At 41.5% G+C, this 21,294-nt stretch overlaps 1 protein-coding gene across 20 annotated transcripts in view; it reads left to right on the top strand.

Moving 5' to 3' along the window:
- RIMBP2 (RIMS binding protein 2) overlaps positions 1 to 21,294 on the top strand; it is a 325,140-nt gene that overhangs the window by 191,773 nt on the left and 112,073 nt on the right. For 19 of the 20 annotated variants that reach the window (XM_025195741.1, XM_025195747.1, XM_025195719.1 and 16 more), the window contains one exon: positions 18,670 to 18,759. In XM_025195741.1, coding sequence (XP_025051526.1) covers positions 18,670 to 18,759 — 90 coding nt within the window. Of the gene's footprint in view, positions 1 to 11,753; positions 11,781 to 18,669; positions 18,760 to 21,294 lie in introns of those variants that run through there. The other variant, XM_025195775.1, reaches the window with a different exon arrangement.

The following is a 21,294-nucleotide window of genomic DNA, read 5'->3' on the forward strand; positions in this document are numbered from 1 at the left end:
GGCCGTTGTTGAAAGCACCATCAGTATTGCATAATTTTAGTCAGCAGAGCAGCCTCATGAATTAGGAGAGTATTAGAGTAATAACATACATAAATGACTCATTACTGATGAGAAACTGATTGTTTTTGTCTATAATTCAGTGCAATTGGCAAGCCTACAGTTGCCATGACATTGCTCTCTCTGTTACCAAAAATGTATTTGCATACTCCTTTTCCACAGGGAGGTTATATGTATTTTCTTTCTATCATCAAGGGATTAAACATATATCCAGTGATAAAAATTCATTTCAGCTGCTGGGAAGCTTTAGAAAAGATGATAGTGAAGGCTTGAAGTTTAGGCAGCTAGTAGCTTTACTTTCAGGGCTCAAGTTGCCTGGCACAGTCTATGGAAATTAGCAGAAAGCCAAGTATTACCACCCGCCGTCTGAGACTCCATGTGTTCTGTGTCTTTCTCTCTGTCAGTCTGTCCGCGTCTGAAACTAGGAGTATGCAGAACGAAACTGCTCTTTTGTTTTAGAGAATCTTTTGGTGGTGAATACCATAGACCTCAGAATGACAAAATGGCATCATATAAAAATGAAACGGCAAACATATAGATAACACTGGGACTGAGAACGAATACACCTGCACACATACTTATTGTACTCATATTCATGTTTGCCTCAGCTGTAACATGTGTAAAACTACATAGTAATAATAAAGGAAAGAAAGTATGCAACAGTAGGTATATTTCACAGTAAGGGATTCACTGCAAACTGTAGTGAATATATAGCTGCTATAATAAGACCTCATCTAGTACTTTTTTATCTCAAAGAATCTTATAGAGATGAGCAAGTTTCATTATTTCCATTTCATGGATTGGAAGTGCTACAAAGGTTCCAGGTATAGTAAAGCCACGATACAAAATCCCATCCTGAAATGTTTGCCACTGTTTTGGTTGCTTCCGTTTTCTAGACACCCAGAAACTACTTGAAACTAGACTTGGGGAGTTTATAAAAGCTGGCTGATGTACAGGCTGAGGTATCTGGAGAATATTAGGACTTCTGACTTGCACCAAACCACATATACCTTCCTTCCAGCTGACTATGTGTATGTACCACCCAGCCTCTTCTGGTAGTTTCTCTAGGGACTAGTTTATTACAATTACTACATCAGCATTGAAGAAACCCATTTTTAGATGTAGTGTTTTGGTAGTAGTAGCTGAAAAGATGAGACAGTTTTGACCCCAATAGGAAATACTTCCTGATTCCCAAAACTAGGGGATTGGTGTGAAGTTTGGCATCCTAAAACACATCTCAGATATGACAACTCTGGGGATGAAGGGCCCAATCACAAAGGACAAAGGACTTGAAACCCCTGAACAAATATTTAAATTAGTGGGGTTGTGGGGCTGGAAGATCAATCAATTTGTTCTCCCTTTGGCTGATCAGTGGGACAGAGAGACCTTTTGGAAAGAGCAGAACCTCCAGTCCCTCCCCAGCATGTCTTCTGCCATCTCCTCCTCCTTCACATTGGGCGCGTCTACAGGAGATGTGTTAATGCACATTAGCTTAATTTAACTTGCATTATGGGTTTTCGTCTATATGCATGCCCTTAATGCACATTAAAAATGGTGAAATTAAGCCAATCATGCCTAAATTTGATACCTGCAAAAACAGGCATTAAATGTAGGCGTGATTAGTTAAAGTGCATTAATGAGTGTGTAGATGCAACCAGACACTAACTTTAGCGCCAGATCTGCCCAGCCAGTAGGGGCACATAGCAGGGCTTCAGGAACTTGGCGCTACCTTTAGTGCCAAGTCCCTGCACATGTAGACACCTGCCAAAAATCGCTTAATGCGCATTAGCCTAATGCACATTAAATTTAGTCACGCTTAAATGCATGTGTAGACATGCCCATTAAGTTCAATCAAGTCTCTCATTTGATTGGTGTAGATGTTATTTGATAGGAAGACTGGGAACAGGATAGAGATGGATGGGAAAGCAGATGGATTTTTAGGAAAAACGGGGCAGATCATGAGGATGTTGAGAAAAATAAGACTAGAGAGAGGATGCCTAATATTTCCAGTTAATTTTACATGTTCTGTCAGTACTTCAGACTTTGATTTTCTGCAATTTTAAATGCAGTTCCCTGAGATAGGGAAGTCTCTTAAGACGACGAAGTGCCCATGGGCATTTCTGAAACTTTAAAATCTTCCTTTTCATTGAATAGGCTTATGGTAAAATAGTTCTTATTTCCCCAACAAAAATAAGCCATTAAGGTTTAAAATGAGGACTTCCACTTTCTGAAATTATACATTCTTTGGAGCAGGGGAGGCACCCTGTTTTGTTTGTAAAGTACTATATGAATATTCAGTATGTGTACTAGCGAAGCCCCAAGATGATTACTATGAGTCATATGCAAGTAACTGATGATCTGTCAGGCATTTAAAAGACTAGCATCTTATATTTCAGTGTTAATTTATTTTAATATGTTTCATACCAAGAGAAGAGAACGCAAGGTAGTGCTCAGAGCTCAGTGCTGGGAGTCTTGTGTCTACCCTAACGTTCAGAGGGTGACTCCTTTTATATCTTTGGCCAAGTCCGTCGCAGCCAGATTTTCAAAAAGACCCTTGGTTTTGGTTTCCTCAGTTGATGGCTGGTTGACCTGTTGCTTGTTGGATCTGGTTTTCAGAAGTGTTGCTCCCCTGCAGCTTACACTGAAGTGAAGTGAATGCAAGGGTCATGCAGTGAATGCCAAGGGTCATACAGAATATGTCATAGAGCAAAGCATAGCGCCCATGTATTTCAGCTGCTGGCTCTGTGCCCTAAACTTAGGGCTACCCTTCCTCACTGCGTGAAGAAATCTTTGATACCTTCACATGCAAACATCGCTCTAATCCCCAGCCAACTTAAATGTTGTTTTGACTGGAACAAAGACTACTACTGTGTGTTTGTAAGGATCAAACGTAATGTTCCAATTTTTCTCTTTCTAGTCACTCCTTGTGAAGAACAGAAGAACCGTGTTTTATCTCTGCCCATAGAAATGTAAATGCGGCTTGATTACATGTGGTAAAATCAGTTGGGGGGGAAAAAAAATCCAAGATGTTAAGAGCAAAAATTGGAACGACTTCAGTGAAATGTTAGTGATATTAAAAGAACAAAACTTGGTTTTGCATTTTTTTCCACTTTAAAGCATGTTTAAGTAGGACTTGTAACAGGCCATTTCAACAATCAAGGGCTTCACTTTATCCATTGACTTTTACTCCTTTTTTAAGGTTAGTGGCTAAATAATCCATGACCTTGTCTGCTTTAGTAGAATAATTTTCATATGTGGATACCCATCTTGAACAGATGGATTTTTGCTCAATATGAAGGTTGTGTGTGTGTTCAATTCTAACATTTCTTTCATGGATAAACTTATTTATTGAGAAATAATATCTATCGATGCTAGAACTCCTTTATGCTTCATATGCAACATTCTGGGGTACTGAGTGGCATTTAGATTTGAAGGCCATCCTTTGAGGTAGGAGAGCCCATTTGCACAAGTGCCGTTAATAGAGCATGTTAAGATGCGGTGTTCTCAGATTTACTAAACAAAATCGCGTTGGACCAGGACATTAATGAGATTTAGGAAACCCAGGTAGATGTGAGATTCAGGTACCGGTGATCTTGGACATACAAAATATGTCTCCATTTTTCTGTGTGACCAGGGATGTTTTTACTGATCTACATCTGTACAGTGTTTTGAAATGTGTGGAAACAAAACTCTATATGCTAAACATACCTTGTATAAACCATTTGAAAAATAGCCCTCATGCACTACAGCTATTATTTTTATTTTTGAAACACAGAACTGAGATTGGGCCAACTGTTGAGTACTAAAAACAGTGCTATCAAAAGGGGCAGGTGGTGATGGTGGGAGCTAATTATTTACAGATCTCACAGAAGAAAAAAGAGCAAGAGAGACAGTGAGCCTAAGAGTCAAAGAAGCATATGGTGCTTGGTAATTTAAATATGAAAGTATGAGATATCTGAAAAAGGAAGTCAGCTTCTGCAATATTTTTCACAGTCAGCACAAGTTTTATCTCCTACTTTATACATTTTAATTACTAGAGTGTGAACTTTCTTCGTCCCTGGCCTGCCTCTTTCTTTAGAGATAGTACTGTATGTCACTACAGCGGAAGAATTTTCTTGTAGGTTTTCCTTAGTGATCAGAGCGGGTATTTTCCAGCTCTCTTATCAGTTATGTACAGAAGCAATGGTATAAGGATGACAAGGACTCCTGGTAGGTGAGCCACCTCTTCCATTTGCATGGTCCTCTCTACTTGCCCGAGTGTTTGTTCCTTCTTCTCCCTGAAGTTTTGTGCTTGAGAAGCAGTGATGGATGAAGGCTGATGGGTCAAAGCTTTGTAACTGTAAGAGATCTCCTTCACTGTGGTATCTCCTTCGTTGTGTGCTTAAGAGGAGGCAGGATGGGTATCTGTCTGGGATGGCTTAGGAAACTGCAACTCCTGCCTGTGTGCAAGAGGTTGGACTAGACATCCACACTGCGGTACCTTCAAGCCCACGATTCTGTGCACTTAACTACAGCTCTGAACAGAGACCACTATGAAGTGCCACTGCCCCAAGTGGAGCTTTAACAAGGGCCTAGGATGTCAAGGGAAAAATATTTAAACTGCTCAGCATGCTCAGCCAACTATTTGGGCCAGTAGATGTGTGGGCATAGGCAGTGCCGTGGCTTGCCTGCTCTTTGCTCATTTCAAGCATTTCCATACCCAGGGATGTAGAGAAGGAATAGCTCCTGCATTTCTCTACACATAAGGGCTTTGATTACGGCAGGTCATTGTGCGGCATACACGACAGGACAGTACCTTGAATCTTCCTGGATCCCCTACACCTGGCTTACCCAGACAATGTGTCTTTTCTAGTCTTCTTACGTAACAGACCCCTTAAGCGTGAGCATTTGAAGGAAAGTTTCAGGTGTGACGAGGCAGAGCGTAACTGAAAGAGTAGAGATGAAAGAACAGAGATTAAAGATGAAGAATAGTTTAGGGTAAGAATGGAGAGGGGTGGGAGGACTGAAATGGAAGCATAGAGGGGAAAAATAGATGGCAGAAAGGAAAAGAAGATAAGGCAGAAGGGACTTTTGAGTGAAGGAAGGAGGAAAACTGCTTCTACCTTTCATGTTGTTGCTCCCAAACCGTGCTTAGCCAAGGGTGATGTGCAAGTGATAAACGTACGTTCCTTTATACCACTAATGGTAAATAGCTAAGCTGCATATTTCTGGATTCTTAGGACAAAATCCTTCATTCCTGACTTGGGCAATACTTCCATAAATGCCTGAATAAAAACTGTGGGACTTAGCCCTGCTTCAGACACACAAATGGAGCTACTTCCCTATCAGTGCAGTGCATAAGTAAGACCTTGTTTTTGCAAGTGTCAGCCTTGTAACGGGGGAGGATAGATTGCTTGCTTTCATGAATCTGGAAAGTGCGGGATAAATGGCAGAACATTGTTAGCTTGTCTTTCTCCATTACCATGTTAACTACACATCAGCCAACATAATATTTTCCATGTGAGCTAGGCAAGTTATCTCCAGTTTAAAGGCATATAGACTAAGACCATATGTAGGAAATCTTAACAGAGCAGAGCCTAGAACCTAGGCCTTTAGTTTTAGGCTAGTGCTCAACTCATTGGATCATCCTTTCTTCTTATAGCTATTAAGGCTAAGTACAGACAGTCAAAAAGTGTGAGGCTGAATCGATTCAATCTTCACAGGTAAAGTTAAGCTGCGTAGATTGAACCAATAAGCAAGTGAACAGACATTCACTTTTGATTCTAGTATTGCAGCCACAGGCCTGCAGTGGCCCAGGCCAGGAACTGGGAGGGGTGGGGGGGGGGGGGGGCCTGGGCCAAAGCTGCTCTGCTCACTGTGTGAGGTGGAGGGGCATGGGAGGTGCAAAGCATTCTGGGATGCTGGGGGACTGTGAGTTAACTTGAATCTGGAGGGGACAGAAGTTCAATTAACCAATTTAACTTAAATCAGTAAAATCTGATACTAGATCTATCCAGGCTTAATTTAAACTGGTTTTAGCCATTTTGAAAGCACTTAACTTCTGTTGTGTTACACATTTAAGCGGCTTTTCTATCACTTATACTGGTTTATGTGTAATTTCTGTCCCTAGCCTAAGTGGAAAGCCTCTTCTAACATACTCAGTCATGCTGTAACATTTTTCAACTTAGTCTTATTAGTTTGTTTTGTTTTTTGAAGTAAGGACTTACTTTTATTTTCACTAATGAAAAGGATTGCTTATGATTTTAGGTAATGAGCAGTGTTTTCTCTTTAAGTTGTCCTCATTAAGGCTGAGCTGGAATCAGTGATGAATGGCTGCCCCTTGTTACTGTCTGCCTAGAAAATCTCAGCAGTGTCTTGAAATGTTTAGTTTCCAGACTTCCCAATTTAGTTTCCAATTTAGTAGTGTTGATTTGCTCTGAAGAACACACAGAAAACCAAATGGTTCGTAATAGGTATACATGTTTTAACCCTTTCAGGTCTAGGAAAGACTACATGTAGGGAATTGCCTTTCTCCCTACAAAAAACTCTGCTGATAATATCCTAGCCCAGATGTATAAAGCCACTAAAGTATCTGTTTAACTTGCCATTTGAATAGTCCTTTCAGTGGGACTCATGAGCCTAAAGTTAAACATATATTTAACTTCTTTCCTATAGTGGCGCCTCAGGGTATATCTATCATTACGGATATAAATGAATCATTTTAGTATCATTGGAAATCAGTCATTTTCTTTCACTAAAAATACAAATCTGGGCACGAAGCCATTTTTTCAGTGCGCTACATTGGAGGTGAAGTGGTGCAAACCATTTGGGGGCTAGAGTTTATTCCTGTCCAGAAGAACTAATAATCTGTCAGTCACGTCAGACAGGAGGGTGGTAGCAATGATGGAGAAGATGAATCCGCTGGGCTATCCCTACTTATACCGGTTCAAAATCAGTCCCATTACTTTGTGTTTCTAGGATGAAAACTGCTGTTGAGGGGCTAAGTAACATGACATAGTTCCTTCATAGCATCTAATCCTGGCCAAACCCGAATGCTGGCTGAAATAGACTGCAGGTCTGATCCAGTACTATAGTCATTTCGTGCTCTTAGAAAGCACTATTTTTACATGGCATTTCTAACAATAATTTGACGTTCACAGATAAGAGAGCAGATAACTGTTTGTTTTCTTTGCAACACAGTGTAATTTGCACAGAAGCATTCCTATTTTTAAAATTAAGAAAATCTAATTTTGGAAGCAACTTATTTAAAATGCTAACATTTCTAAATAAGACCTGTGGTGTCATGAGAGTGGCAGGAGGATTAACATCTGCAAGTGCATTCACCTTCCCTGTGCAGTTAGCTACTCTTGGATTTAATGCTAAGGCTTTTAATGGTTAGAGTTCATTTTCCACGTTAGTGGCTGGCACGCACTTCACACTTCCAATTCAAGGAAGCAGGATCACATTTAAAGAATAAAATGCCTTAAAACAAGAGATTTGCATGTCATTACTTTATATAGTCATTTAATAGTTTTTAAATGTTGCATGAAAGCAGGACTCAAATGCATTGAATGAAACCCTGACCCCATGGTGGCAGTCCTGTGGACTTAAAAAAAACAACCAACACAAAACACAACTTCACCTAATGCGTTCATAAGTCTACTTCTACATTTCAATGTCGTGGTCAGGAATACAAACTGAGAGGACCAGCCACCCCATTGGCTGGCCTATCTTAATTCCAGAATAGGTTAAAATTTCTCTCTGTGTAGGTTGACTGGGTTTCAGTCTCCAGCCAGCTGTGAGCACATGCTAACAGCTAACCGGCTGTGTGTGCTGCAACTATGAGAGCAGCAGATTATATCCCAGTGAAGTGTCCTGCTGCCCATCCTGAGCCAGTATGATGGCTCTTGCTGCAGGTGCATTTGGCCATCATTCCCCATGTCCACATGCCTCTTGCTCATAATAGATTAACACTAGAGTACTCCCTTGTTAATGAAACCTCAGATAGTTTGGATGGCTGGTTTGTGTCAGGCAAACAGCACCCAGAAGTGTGGAAGATGCTCTCCAGTGCTTTTTAGGAGGGCCTTCCTAATTTCACTCATTTTGGGAACCCCAAAAGAGGAGCAAGATTTAACAATGCCTATGATCCCAATACATGACAAAGGCATGTAATAATACCTGCAATCTGAACCAAATTTTTCCAGTCTTCTTGAAAGATCCAGATTGTGGGTGAAGTTTTGAGTTAACCTTTGTTTTATCTCACTTGGGATTGCCAGTCCTATTTATCCTCTCGTGAACGAGAGATGGGACCAAACCTGCAAAGTTTCGGTTCTGCGCTGGTTTACCCCAATATCCAGGTGTTTGAGCATAAAGGTTGAGTTTACGATAATCCAATAGCCAAACTGATTTTTCCTTGTCAGCAATTTTCATTCAGTTAATCACGGGAGAATTAAGTGTCCAATTTTAAGAGGCAGAAGAGAGCCGACGTAGCCAAATAATCATTGTACGCTGCAGCACGAGGAAAAGAAACGATTTTGGAATTTTGTGTAATTGCACCTTGTAGCTTTGGTTCATTTATTCTCTGAAGGAAGACACAGGTCGATGTATTGACAGCTGTTCGTATGCAGTCTTACCTGTTTGTGAGTAAAGATAAATGCTAGTTAGTGCTAGAAGGCTTGTTCTGACATGATGAACTTATTTCTCATAATACAACTTCACAGCCCTGAGATCCAATCCTGGATTAAGCTGTGTATTCTCAGATCTCTGAGGATATTTAGCACCTTTCAGGAGACTCTAGCACTTTCCTGGATTACACATGTATTGTCCTGGCCTAGTTATATAATTCTGTTGAATATGTGATAGATTGTAAAGTACTATATCAGCAAGAGCATTCATTTCACATGTATCTATAAACTTTTCTATCCCCGATCTCCATTTCTTTCTGCTCATTTCTCAGCCTGCTTTTCTAAACAGTGTATATAGACAGCATTACACAAGCCTCCCTTTTTCTGTTTTATTTTTGTATATGCAACAACTATTCCTCTCTGCCAGTAGTACATCTTAAACAGACAACATCAGTTCCCCCTTTTCGGTAGGACACTGGGTTCATCTCTGAATCCAACCTGTAATCATCAGTGTCAATGACCTGCAAAGGAATACTTTATAAAGGTTTTGATGTCAATTATCGTAGAACCCCTGTTGTGCCTGGGCCGAGGTGGGTAATTTTTGCCCATGTTGCATGCTATTTAAATAAGTAGTTCCAATACAGAGTATTCAGGATGAGTAAGCATTTGCAAAACCAGGTCTTTAAAAACAGTAGGTAGTGCTCTCTGTGACCTTACTGAGTTGCTTGCAGGGCAAGAAGATGTGAGAAAAGATTAGAAAGTTTTGGGTTTTTTTTCTTTAAGCACCTGTAGCTAGACACTTCCATTTTTGTCTGGGAGCAATGCAGTTCTGTTAACGTATCCTCTAGCTGTTCTTCATCCTATAGGGTTATGACATAAAATTATATTCCATTATCATTTTGCACTGAAGTCACATTAGGACAGAGGTAAAAACAAGTTATTTTAAGGGAAATACAAATGAATATAATATACATGAAAAATAGTGTACAACATAGGGTTTTTTAAAGCAAAAATAATTGATGGATGAACAACTACCATACAGGGCAACAGATGCCTTGCTCCAGGCAATGTAGAACCTTGTTACCCAGACAGTTGTGTCAGATTGTATTAAATCTGCCGAAGTCATCCTCCTCCTGTGAATTTTCATAGTCAGTCCTCATATCCTTTGGGAGAGTCTCTAGTTTTGCTGTATTTCAGACACAGGCACGCATTTTGCTTTCACCTCTGTGCTTAAAAGATGCAACTAATATATAAGGTAACAGATTTTATTTTTCATTTTGCCTAGATATGCGGTAACTAATGAGCTCACATTTTGTGCAGGGCGTTATCTGAGTGTTTAAAGCCCTGGAGTGCCCTGGGTTCCTGTTAAAAATGGAAACTGCTGAAGTGGGAGATCTGATTTTCCATCTCGATTTACTACACTTCAGAGAACTATGTGGTTTTACTCTTAGAGGATCACCTATAAAATGTTTGTTTCTTTTAAATAAAATGCCTGTTTAGGAACACAAAAGGTGTTGTTTTCATTCCAGTAAAAATACCTTTGCTTTAACGGATTGTGTCCAATGTATTATATTTAAAACATTGTTTTTCAGGTTTGTTTCCCAAAGTGGTGCCTACATGACAGTGAAGTGTGTATGCATGCATTTGTCATGCAAGCACGCGTACTGCACGTGAGGGTGGCTTGTGCTTCTCATTGTGAGCAAGGGAAGACTCCTTGTTTTGAGCTGGCAAAAATCAAAGTTTCATGCGAGTGGTAACCGTACTTATTAGAAAATAAAATATTGGTAATGTTTGTCTTTATCTAGTTGCTACTAATCTGTACTTTGTCTCAGCAAATAATGTCATTTTCAACCTTGGGGTGGGATATTTCTAAATTAAGCTTCGATTGTTTATTCTGTCGTCCTTGATTTCCAGTGTTCATTTCCTCATTCTCAAAAATGTTCAATGCATGCTCCCTTTCATCAGACTACTAATTAAGCTGCTGCATGGTCTTGGCTTTTTTTTTAAATGGGTATTTATGTAAAGTTGACATTATGTAGGGACTGAGAGGCTGCGTAGCTAATAAATGAAACCCAGTGTCAAGACTGCAGAGGCTAAGAAGCTGCTTTGAGAGCATGAAATACTACTTGCTACTAACTTGCCCATTAGTCTGGCTATGTTCAATCAATGTTTGCCTTGTCTTATGTTCATGTACTGTGTCCTGGAGTAGCTAGCTTGATGAATTGTAAATCTTCACTCTACTTATTTATTTTTATCAACAGCTGGGACAGATTGATTTGAATAGGTTAAAGAGCAGACCTCATTGGACTCCATAGTGGTATGCCATTATTTTAGGTTCAATCAAATGATCAAAACTGACATGAGTTGTGAATAAATGGTTAACATAAAAACAAATGAACAACAACCCCCCCCAACCAAACCACAAACCCGAAGCCAATTTTTTTAAAAGAGAAGCAGAAGAAAAGCCATAAGATAAAGAAGAGGGAAAGAAGGGGTTAAATGGTTTGAACAGGTTTCCATTTAAATTGCAATGGGGTAGCTGTCAGTTTGCCAGAAAAAAAAGCCGAATCCAAGGTCCTGAGGTCTCCAATGATGTGCACGAGACCACGTATCCTTTTCAAGCACCAGTGATGAGAGAAGCGTCTCTTGGCAGGTTTTCCTCAATTTTTTGACAGAGTCGTGCCGCACCAGGGAGGGGAGGGCTGTAGCAAGAGAGCACAGTGCTGTCTGCCAGAAACTGCAGGCAAGGAAAACCTATCTGACCTGTTGCCTGCTTCTCTGTCACTTATGTGGGTGATCCTCTGCCCCATGCATTTTCTATCCCCAACCCACCACTTGCCCACAATAGAGAATGCAAGGGCATTTATCTTTGGAAAAAGCCTTTGTAAGAAATTGCCTTTGTAAGAACTGAAGTTGTAAACAGCCCGACCGTTAGTACACAAAACAATTGACTTTAACCAAAGGCGAGAATAATGGAAGAAATACTTATTTTAATCTTTTCGGTTTATTTTTTTCAAAGAATGCTTGATTTCCATCTCTGGGAACTCTCTGGAGGGACATCATGGCTGGGATTTTTAAAAAGTCTACAAGAGCGATCTGGCTACCTCCCGTTAAAATTCGGTAGGAGCTGGTGCTTCAATCCCTTGGGTCCCAGACCTAGGATTACAATGCAAACAAAATAATCAAACCGCAAAAGAGTCTGTCCAATGCTGGGAGGCATTCTCCATGAAAACATAAGAAAAATAGGTCTGTCCCTGCCTTTCTCTTCTCCATGAGGCCAAACCTTAAAAGATTTTGGTTGCATTATCTGCCTGATGAAACATTTAATGTTGAGGAAACTGACCATGAGTTTGGATGACAACCTGTTGTCATGCATGGATTTTTTCTTCTTTTTTTATAACCATGGCTGAAAATCTTAAAGGACCCAATCCAAAACCAGCTTGAGTCAATGGAACAGGGCCTATAACATCGCCAACCAGTAGTGAATATGATCTTGTACGTATTGTGTCAGCTACAAAGTGAAGGTGGCATTTCCACCCACAAAAGTCAAAATCCCCATACTGGTGAAGAACATAAGGAATACAGTTAATAGAAGATCTGGATTTGGCCGTGCCTAAGAGGTGTGAGCTGCTGATCCGGAGATATTTGGCAAACGAGAATCTGCAGGGATGGAAAAGTTCAAAAGCGAAAAAAGAGGAAGAGGAAAGTTTTTTTTCTGCCCATTGTTGTTGGGGTTTTTTAATCCAAAAAACTACTACCCATCTATTATAAGCAAGGTAACCAGGCAGTGTGTCCGTCCAGCCCATATAGATGCACCTCTTCAGCAAATATGATCTCAGTTTTGCTAAGCGACTTTATTATAAGCAAAGAGGAGAAAGAATGTAACCTTGAGCAAGTCATTTAACATTTCTTTTCTTCTGTTTCCCCTATCACCTTTATCTGCCTTAGAGATTATATGCAAGAAATAAGGATATTTGGGGAGGGAGGGTGATATCTTTTGTTGGATCAGCTGCATGGTTAGAGGTTATAAACTTTCTAGAGCAGTCTCTTAGCAAGTGTAGGCATAGCACCCATCCCTTACTTTAGTTGAGGCCTCTAACTATTACAGCGATACAAACTAAAAAAAAATAAAGCCCAACATGCATATTTTGAACATGTGTCTATAACCCAGATTCATGAAGTTTTTTTATTCTGGGGATGCCCTGAAAGGAAAATTTGGGCTTGTAATAACAATACTAATTGCTCAAGATTTACAGTGTTTTCTGTGATATCAACACAGCCATGAATGGCATCATAGCTATACTCTCTTCTTTTTTTTTTTTTTTTTTTTAAAGCATGTCATCTAATACTAAATAGAGAACATGTGAGAGCCATGTGTGTTCATCTCTGTATAACGAGGACATTTGGAACTGTGTGAATTCCTGTTCCTTATATGTAAATGGCGGTGGCTCTACCTGTTAAGGACTGGGAATAAAAGCTAAAAAAGGAAACCAAACCAGTACATACATATCTTACAACAGTGGTTCTCAGCCTCTTTAGACTTGAGGCACTTTCCGTAACTTTTGGGAATTGAGCGGCGTCCCATTTCAAAAGCCAGCTTATTTATTACAGTTCGAACCCCTTGCAGAAGGACCCGGCAGTGGGGGGTGGGAAAGGCCAGGCAGGGCCGGACCTCTACTTGTGCTTACATGCTGATCTCACACTGTTTCTCGGCCTCTTGTGGGCTAAGATCAACTGGATTTAAATGGAAGTGTGTAGTGGAGGCTGCAGCCCTGTCCAAATGCAAACAGGACTCCCTACAAGAGCCTCATCATTGCTTCCCACTGCCCAGCTTCCAGTGGGAGGATCTTGGCTACGTGCCGACTTTATGGAAATGGGAGACTCCTCCCTAGGTTGCTCCTGCGGCCATTGGCTGAGGGCAGGCGAGACTCGGGGGCATCCGAACGCCAATCCTCCAGGCTAGGGCTTGCACGTAGGATGCCTGCCAATGGATTTGCAAGTATCTGAAGCCTCAGGCTGAGAAGTCTGGGGTGGAGGATGCTTGCTGGTTGCAGTGCCACATACGGTGTTTGAATGGCTGAGTTTTGTTCAGTCAAAAGGATTCAGAAGTGATCTGGCTCATTTGACCTGAAACACAAAAACTATTCCAAAATTTAAAAAAATTTAAAATCGCCTCATACCTCGTGACACCCTGCGGCACCCCTTGGGTGCCTTGGCCCCTTGGTGTAGTATTATTGCCTTACAGAGTGAGCTTGTCATAGGGGAAATTGTGAGCTGTGCGCCCATCCGGCTTTGAACAGACAGAACGTGCAGCACAGCCCTTTGTTTTAGTGCAGCAGGACTATCTTTTCTTGAGCTTTTCTGCAGCTTCATGCACCAACAAGCCTGTGCACACAGACTCCTTTGGGCTATGAAAGATTTTTAGTGAGAGCCTCCCAGCAATAATCTAGTTCAGGGATTGACAGCTTTATACAAGCCATGGGCCAGAACAGCCTGGGCCAGAGTGGACTGGGTGGCTCCAGAGGCAAGAGGCTATCCCCGCACCCACACTAGGGCCAGACAGATGGGACCTGCACCCGTGCCACCATTGCTACTCCCAGCCCCAACTCCCCAACCGCAGCACGGGTGCAGATCTGATTCTGAGGTTACATTTATTGCTCATTCTGCTATTAAAGGCAGGGTAGATTTGTACTTTATTGGACTATAGTCAGGTAGAGGGAGACTATGGTCTATAAGGTGCAATTACCCTGACTAGCACAGCTACTTGCCTCACTCACCTTATAGACTAACTCATTCACAGAGGCAGGAGCTATTGTAGGCTACAGCCTACAGCTGAAAGAAAGGTTGATCTTGTACTTAAAGCCCTTGGCTGAAAATTGGTTCTGTTTCTGGTTTGGCAAAACATTTCCTGTGTGACCTTGAAAAAGTCATTTAATCCTCATCAGGAAAAAGGGGTTAACATTTTGAAAATCCACTTCTGTTCGTGTGCATATACCTTGTAGGCACGGTTATGAGGGGCATCGCCGGCAAGCATTCAGATAAATTATACCTTCTTGCCAGATACTGCAGGAAAAAACAGAGTCAGGGCTTTGTCGTCGTCGTTGTGAATGTTTCTTTTTCTGCATGCTGTTCAGGCTAAAAGTCTGCCCCTGTCACAGGTGCATCTTGGTCCCTAAGGATGCGTTTGTGCTGGGGAACAAAGATGCTTGTTTATCTTGGCAAATGCCGGGAGACTACCGTATTCCATAATGCAAAGAAAGGAATTACCGCCACGGCATACAGCAAACGTACGTGAAAACAAACAGACGTACAGCCAAGGACCAGTGAAACGGAGAGGGATACCGTCTTTCTTGAATTCAGCCTTGCAAATGACATGGTAAAATATATCTTCCTTCAAGTCAAATTAACCACCGGCCCAGTTACTCTGCCCTCTGTCTCATAAACCAGTCTCCTATCTGGAGATTTAAAACAGTCTGAAGCATGGTGGCCTACATTTTGCTGCTGAATATTTTTTTTGGGGGGTGGGGTGGGGGATGGGGTAGAGAGGGGCTTCTGCCTGAGTTCCCTCCAATCGCAAACAGATTAGATTAATCTTGCTGCTGCAAGGCATTTTACAGTACCCAATGTTACACTACTTTAATTTGCTCATGTTCTGTCCAAGTGCCGTAATAGTTATGTAACACGCATGACAAGCAGGTTTAATACTCCAAAAATGGAAACATCTTTTCTTTTATTCCTGAGAAGGCTAAGAGGTGCCTTGACCATGCCTTACAAATACCTGCATTCAGGTTGAAAGGAGGCAACAGGATGCACTTCCTTTGGCTAGGTGCCTCTTTAACTGGAGAAGATGTAACAAGATCTAGGGGCTGGTAGCTGACAGTAGACAAGAAATAACATGCAGGTTTTTAACAGTGATGGCAATTAACCCTTGGGTCAGCTTACCCACGGGATGTGGTGGATTCTCTGTCACTTCAAATTTTTAAATCAAGACTGTCTGCCTTCCTACAAAGGAGTGCTATAGCACGCAGTGGTGTTATGGGCTTGATGGAAAATTATTGGGTGAGTTTCTCTGACCTGAGTTATGCAGGAGGTCAGAGTAGATCGTAATGGTCCATTTTGGCTCTCAAATCTGTGAAAAATCCTCCTGCTTGCAGCATTAGTTACAGTGAGACAGCATGAGACACATTACTCAAGATTAGAGCTAATTACTGTACAGTAAGCATCACCGTCTACACGTGCAGATGCATACTGCCCAGTAATTTGCACTAACCACGAGTAAATTTGCTACCTGTAAATACAAGTAGCATATTTACTCCTGATTATGTACTGCGCAGTACAGCATGTTTAGATGGCCAACCGGGAGCAAATGTGCTCCCAGTCAGCAGGGGATGGGAGGTTGCTCCCTGCACCCAGGAGCTGCCAGCTGCTGGGACAGGCTCCACCGCCAGAGCCCAGGTGGGAACAATGTCCCCTTGCCCCGGCAGCAGGGAGCTCCCAGGCCCCGCTTGATGATAAAAATCTCCCATCCCAGGCCCTGTGTCTGCTTCTGCATCCCTGTGTGTATAGACACCTGCCCAGGCTGGTGTAGCATTTGTACAATAGGCAGGCCCATTATCACGTTGTAATATAGTGAAATAGTAGTAAATACTTGAGAACTCCTAATGTGTCATTTCATGTGTGCAAGAAAATAGGCAGCACAAAACAAGTTAGGTTAACATCATATCTTTCTTCAGTTTCCCATTTCTATAAGGGAGCAATGCTAGGTTCACAGGGAAGTTGTGAAGTTTATCACGAACGTTTCCTGGACCATCACAGCCACACCAGTACTCCAGCCCTACCGCTGCAAAGAGCTTGCCATGCTACAGTGCAATCAGTCATTGTTATGCAGGTTCATACCTCTATTTAAAGCAAGCTATAAATTTAAGGATTTTTAAAAAAATTAAATATCAATATTAAATAATATTTAAATATTAGGGTACAACCCTAATGTACTTCTATTTAATAATGAATGGTCCTACAGCACAGATGATTCTGGATTATGATTTTGGTCAGGCCATATAAGAAGTGTAGGAGTCATTTGCAAGTTAGACATCCTTTTTTTCTTTTTGTAAAGTACAGTGTAAAATCACAGTCCTAAACAAGTACCTTCTAATAATTGGTAACACAAAGGATGTATCTGCATATCCAAGGGATTGTCCCACTCTTGTGCCATTTGCTCATATCCTAAAAATATTTATTGACTTAGTTCACAACTTTTAAAATGTGCTGTGGGCTATGAAATTGTTTTGCCCCACAGAACTGTCTAGCATCCCACAGAGCATGACTACCACTTCTAATTGCATCCTGAACAACAGATTTAAGAGAACTTGAGAAATTATAATTACTGAACTCCTTATGTGCGAGATGATACATCTGCAGCCAGGAGACTCTGAATAATCTGCAACCTCAGCCTTTTTTATTGTTTAGTTCCATGCAGCGGCACTCGACAATTAACAGTCAGAAGAGAATTTCAAAATAAGTCAGAGACTGATACTGTGCCAGTATGAGGATGTCAGGATGAGTGGTGTAATGTGCAGTGACTTCAGATGTATTAAATACTGTGAACGTCAACCCCATTCAAATTTAGCATTGGGCTGTGGGGGTGCATGTGTGTGTGTGTTGGAAGCGGGAGGATGGGGCGTTGTATCCAGGCTCAAGAAAACTCAGAAGCATTTTTTCTTTGCATTGTCTGTTAGTCAACTGACCTTTGACGGGCCCAGCACCCGCCATCCAACCGACATCTAATTGCAGAGTTGGTCAAAATATGGTAAAATGGTCTTTGCAACAACAACAATAAAAAGGGGTAATATTCTGATGAAACACTATGGAGTGGACAGCTCTAGTTTACCCAGACCAGCAAAACTCCGACGCTAGTCCCGTAATGGCCACTTTTACACGGGGACAAGGTCAGGACTTGAAAAAAGAAAAAAGATCAAAAAGTCCCGACTAGCATACTTGGATGTAATTTGATTATTAAATCATCAGAATTCCCTCTCTTCCTTGCTCCCTCTCCCCCCAGCTGAAAACTTCATGGGCAGGTCAACGTAACTACCTTTTTCAAGCCCTTTCAGTCAAGTTTTATTTCTTGGCCAAATGCTATTAACAGCCATTTCCCTTGCACTTGTTCTGAAAGACTTTGATTTCATGGAGTCACCCTGCTTGAACTCCTGCAAAAAACAAGACAGACTGTGTGTGCGCGCATGCAGGTGCGTGTGTCAGAACAGACAGAACACGCTACCTGATTCAGGAGTTATATAAAACCTGAGTTTTGTCATCTGATACAGCCCATTTCACTCCCAAAGTCTGTGAATTCCTGTTAGCTCTTCTCTATTTTGTGCTTCCTTTCGTGCCAAACTTCCCACTGTGATATTTAGTTACAGCTGTAGGTGATGCCTTGAGGCCTGGAGTTATATTATTTCGCTGTCCTTACCTATCCATATCTCTGTAGTGCCTGTCACTGTATTCTCAAAGTACTCAACGCAGGTTCTGGAAAATGATGATATTTTGTCCAGCAGCAGCTATTATTTCACTTTCTGCCTTGTGAATGATTGGTAGATTGTGAGCTCTATCTTTGAGGACACTGCTGTATCGTCTTCCCCTTCGAAGTTTTTCAAGGAATGGGAGGTCAAGAATTTGGCCATCTTCAAGCCATGATACTAGGGTCTTCATTCACTCCATGGGGAGCTACAAATTACAGTCATCTTGTTCTCTCTTTCCTCTCTCTTGCATCCCTCCAGTCACTCCTCCGCTTTTCCTGATCCAGATTTCCTCTTGAAAAACATTGTTAGGAAAGTCATTTTGTAATCACAAACTGCACCTTGACACTTTTTCAGGGCCTTGTTCCTGATAGCACACTTAAGCGTGTGATAATATCCAGTAGGGCACGTGCTTTGATTATTTAAGACAAGCATTCATTAGGATGGACAATGACGGAGATGAGTAACCTCTGATACCTTTACTTTTATTCTAGGAAAATGAACTGAAGGATGCTGTGCAAGAAAAGAATCGCTTGAGCCTTCAATATGCCAGTGTATCCCACAAGGCCCTGCAATATGACCAGGTAACATCACCGTATGCACGCATGGTAATGCAATTCTCACATCCATTTATCACTGACACCGGCTTGCAGAGCCGGTAGAAGCAGATAGCGCTGCTGTTCTGCTTCTCGGCTAGTAATCTATTTTAGGATATTAGGACGTTGTATTTTAAAATGCATTTAATTCATAAATGCTGTGGGCTTTTTTTTTTTTTTGTGAAGTGATGGTACTCTGAGAGGAAATTTAAAACACACAGATGGTTTTTGCTGTAGTCCAATTAGTCTGCTAGAACATCTTCTCTTTGTACTCGACAGGGGTTGGCCAAAGTTATCCTTTGCAGAGATTTTGACTAGGGCCGGTCAGAAAAAAATTCTCCCCCATGAAAAATCTTGATGCAAATGAAGTTTCCCCCATTTTTTTCCTTGTGTTTTTTTTTTTTTAATTAAAGTTTTCAATGAAAATTAGGATTTTGTCACAAATGCCACTCAGCAGAAAACAACATTTTGAGCAACTTCAGCCAGTCTTGGATTTAACAAGAAAGCAGGTTTGAAATGAAATGATTTCCTCTAAATGTACAGCTTTCATGAATTGTTACATGAAGTCTCTTACTGACACCGAAGGTGCAGTGAAACTGCGCTACCCCAGGAGAAGTTCAGGGAAACCGAGAAGGCTGCACGCCACTTTAGGATGCTTCACCCTGCTGATGCCAGAGTTACAGCCCCACTTCTGAGAGGGCTCCATGCCTTCTTCCTGCAGGGCCAAGCCAGGAAAACAGACCGTGCTTTTTCTGAGTGCACAGACTATAATAGTGAGAGACTGCATGGGGCACATACAAGAAGGGAGACGGTCCTGTTGCCTTCTCGACTGCTCTTCTGCACTGCACAAGGGACATTTACCATCTGTGTCCCACAGAAGCTTAGATTTAGCCTTAGCTAAATCTAATCTAATTTAGCCTTAGATTTATTACTCTAGGCTGGGCTTTTTACAGGCACTTATGGAGGGTCATCAGGTATCAGCTTGCATCCAAAGATCAGTGGGATCCTGATACTTAATTTCCATGGGCCCCTTCAGGACAGGCTTCAGTCGTTTCTATATAAATAAGCAGCATAAGAAAATGGTGAGTTGGAAAAGGGCCATATGGCTCATTAAGATCTATCTGCCCATCTATCTGGTATTTCTCTCTCAGAATGTTTTTCTTCTAAGTCCTTCCTAGCTGAGGTTTGTATGTCATCCTTTCCCCACTACTGGTGTTGTCTACGAAGCGCCGGTCCCTTCTTTAGGCAGTTCACAGTATAATTTGGACAAATATAACACTTAGGACGGATGCAGGGAGAGCTTAACAGTTGAAAAAATGTTAGCTCTCTTTACACTTGCTATCATCATGTTTGCTTATAAAGAAGTTCACCTTGCCCCAGTACAGAGCATAGGTGTAGTGAATAAAAACTAATAAGAACCATTTACAAGAGATGTGGTATAGTCCTGGGCCCCACACAGACCATTTGGAGGGTTCCTGATGACATTCATGGGGGGAAGAATGGCATCTTCTGTTGTTACGGATCTATTTTATTCATGTTTTAAAATGTAAAGAATATTTCTATTTCTGTGTTGGTCCTGCAAAGTCAACCTCTAAAAATAAGCAAAAGACTTCCCAGGAGTACCTCTACCTCATCCCGACCCTCCTCAATAGCTTTAGTAAAATCAGAGAGGGAGAAGAGATTGCAGCAGTCCCTGAATATCCATGAATCTTGGGTGCAAGTGACTGAGGCAGGCCCCTTACGGGAAAGGACCCGTCAGCAATCCCGTTCTGTGCATACTAGGGGGGCTGCAATGGGAGTGCTTCTGTTGATGGGATTCAATATCACAGAGAGAAGTAGCACCCGTTAACCCAAGTCATGTGGGACTTTATACATATTAAACCCATTGCTGAAGTTGTTATTTACTGTTGATAACAATGATATGTATTGCAATAAAGTCTAGAAGTCCCAGTCATGGACCAGGACCCCATTGTGCTAGGTGCTGTACACATGCAGAAGAGAGCGAGATGCTCCATACCCCGTGTAGCAGAGTCTGAATTCCACCCATTTAAATATATGAAAAGTAAAAGATCATCTCCTGAGACCTTTTTTTTTTTAGCAAATAAAACCAGTTGTGTGGGAAGAGGGCGTCTGAGGAGAAGCAGAAATGCGACAGAAGGAAAAGATAATAATGGGGAGATAGAGCAGTTAAACTAAAATAAAACAAGGGCCTCAAAATAAAACAGTTCCAAGCTGTTTGTACAGTGGGTAGCGGTGGTTCGACGCTTCCGGGCCATATGCACCAAAGACACAATTGCCCAGAAGCTAAAGAACAAGTGATGACACACTTGGACTCAGAGGTGATGTCCAGGCACAAATGGCCATTTGCACAAGAGTAAAGGAGTAAGTCTCACATTACAGTTGGGACTTCTAAAGTCTAAGGGGTCAGCCCTGCTCAAACTCCCATAGATTTGAATCAAACCAAGAGCAAGGCCTCAAAATACTTCATTGCATGCCAGGTAGAAAGGTCTAGCATCACAAGCA

This window comes from Alligator sinensis, unplaced genomic scaffold (assembly GCF_000455745.1).
Source record: "Alligator sinensis unplaced genomic scaffold, ASM45574v1 scaffold628_1, whole genome shotgun sequence".
NCBI classification, from domain to species: domain Eukaryota; kingdom Metazoa; phylum Chordata; order Crocodylia; family Alligatoridae; genus Alligator; species Alligator sinensis.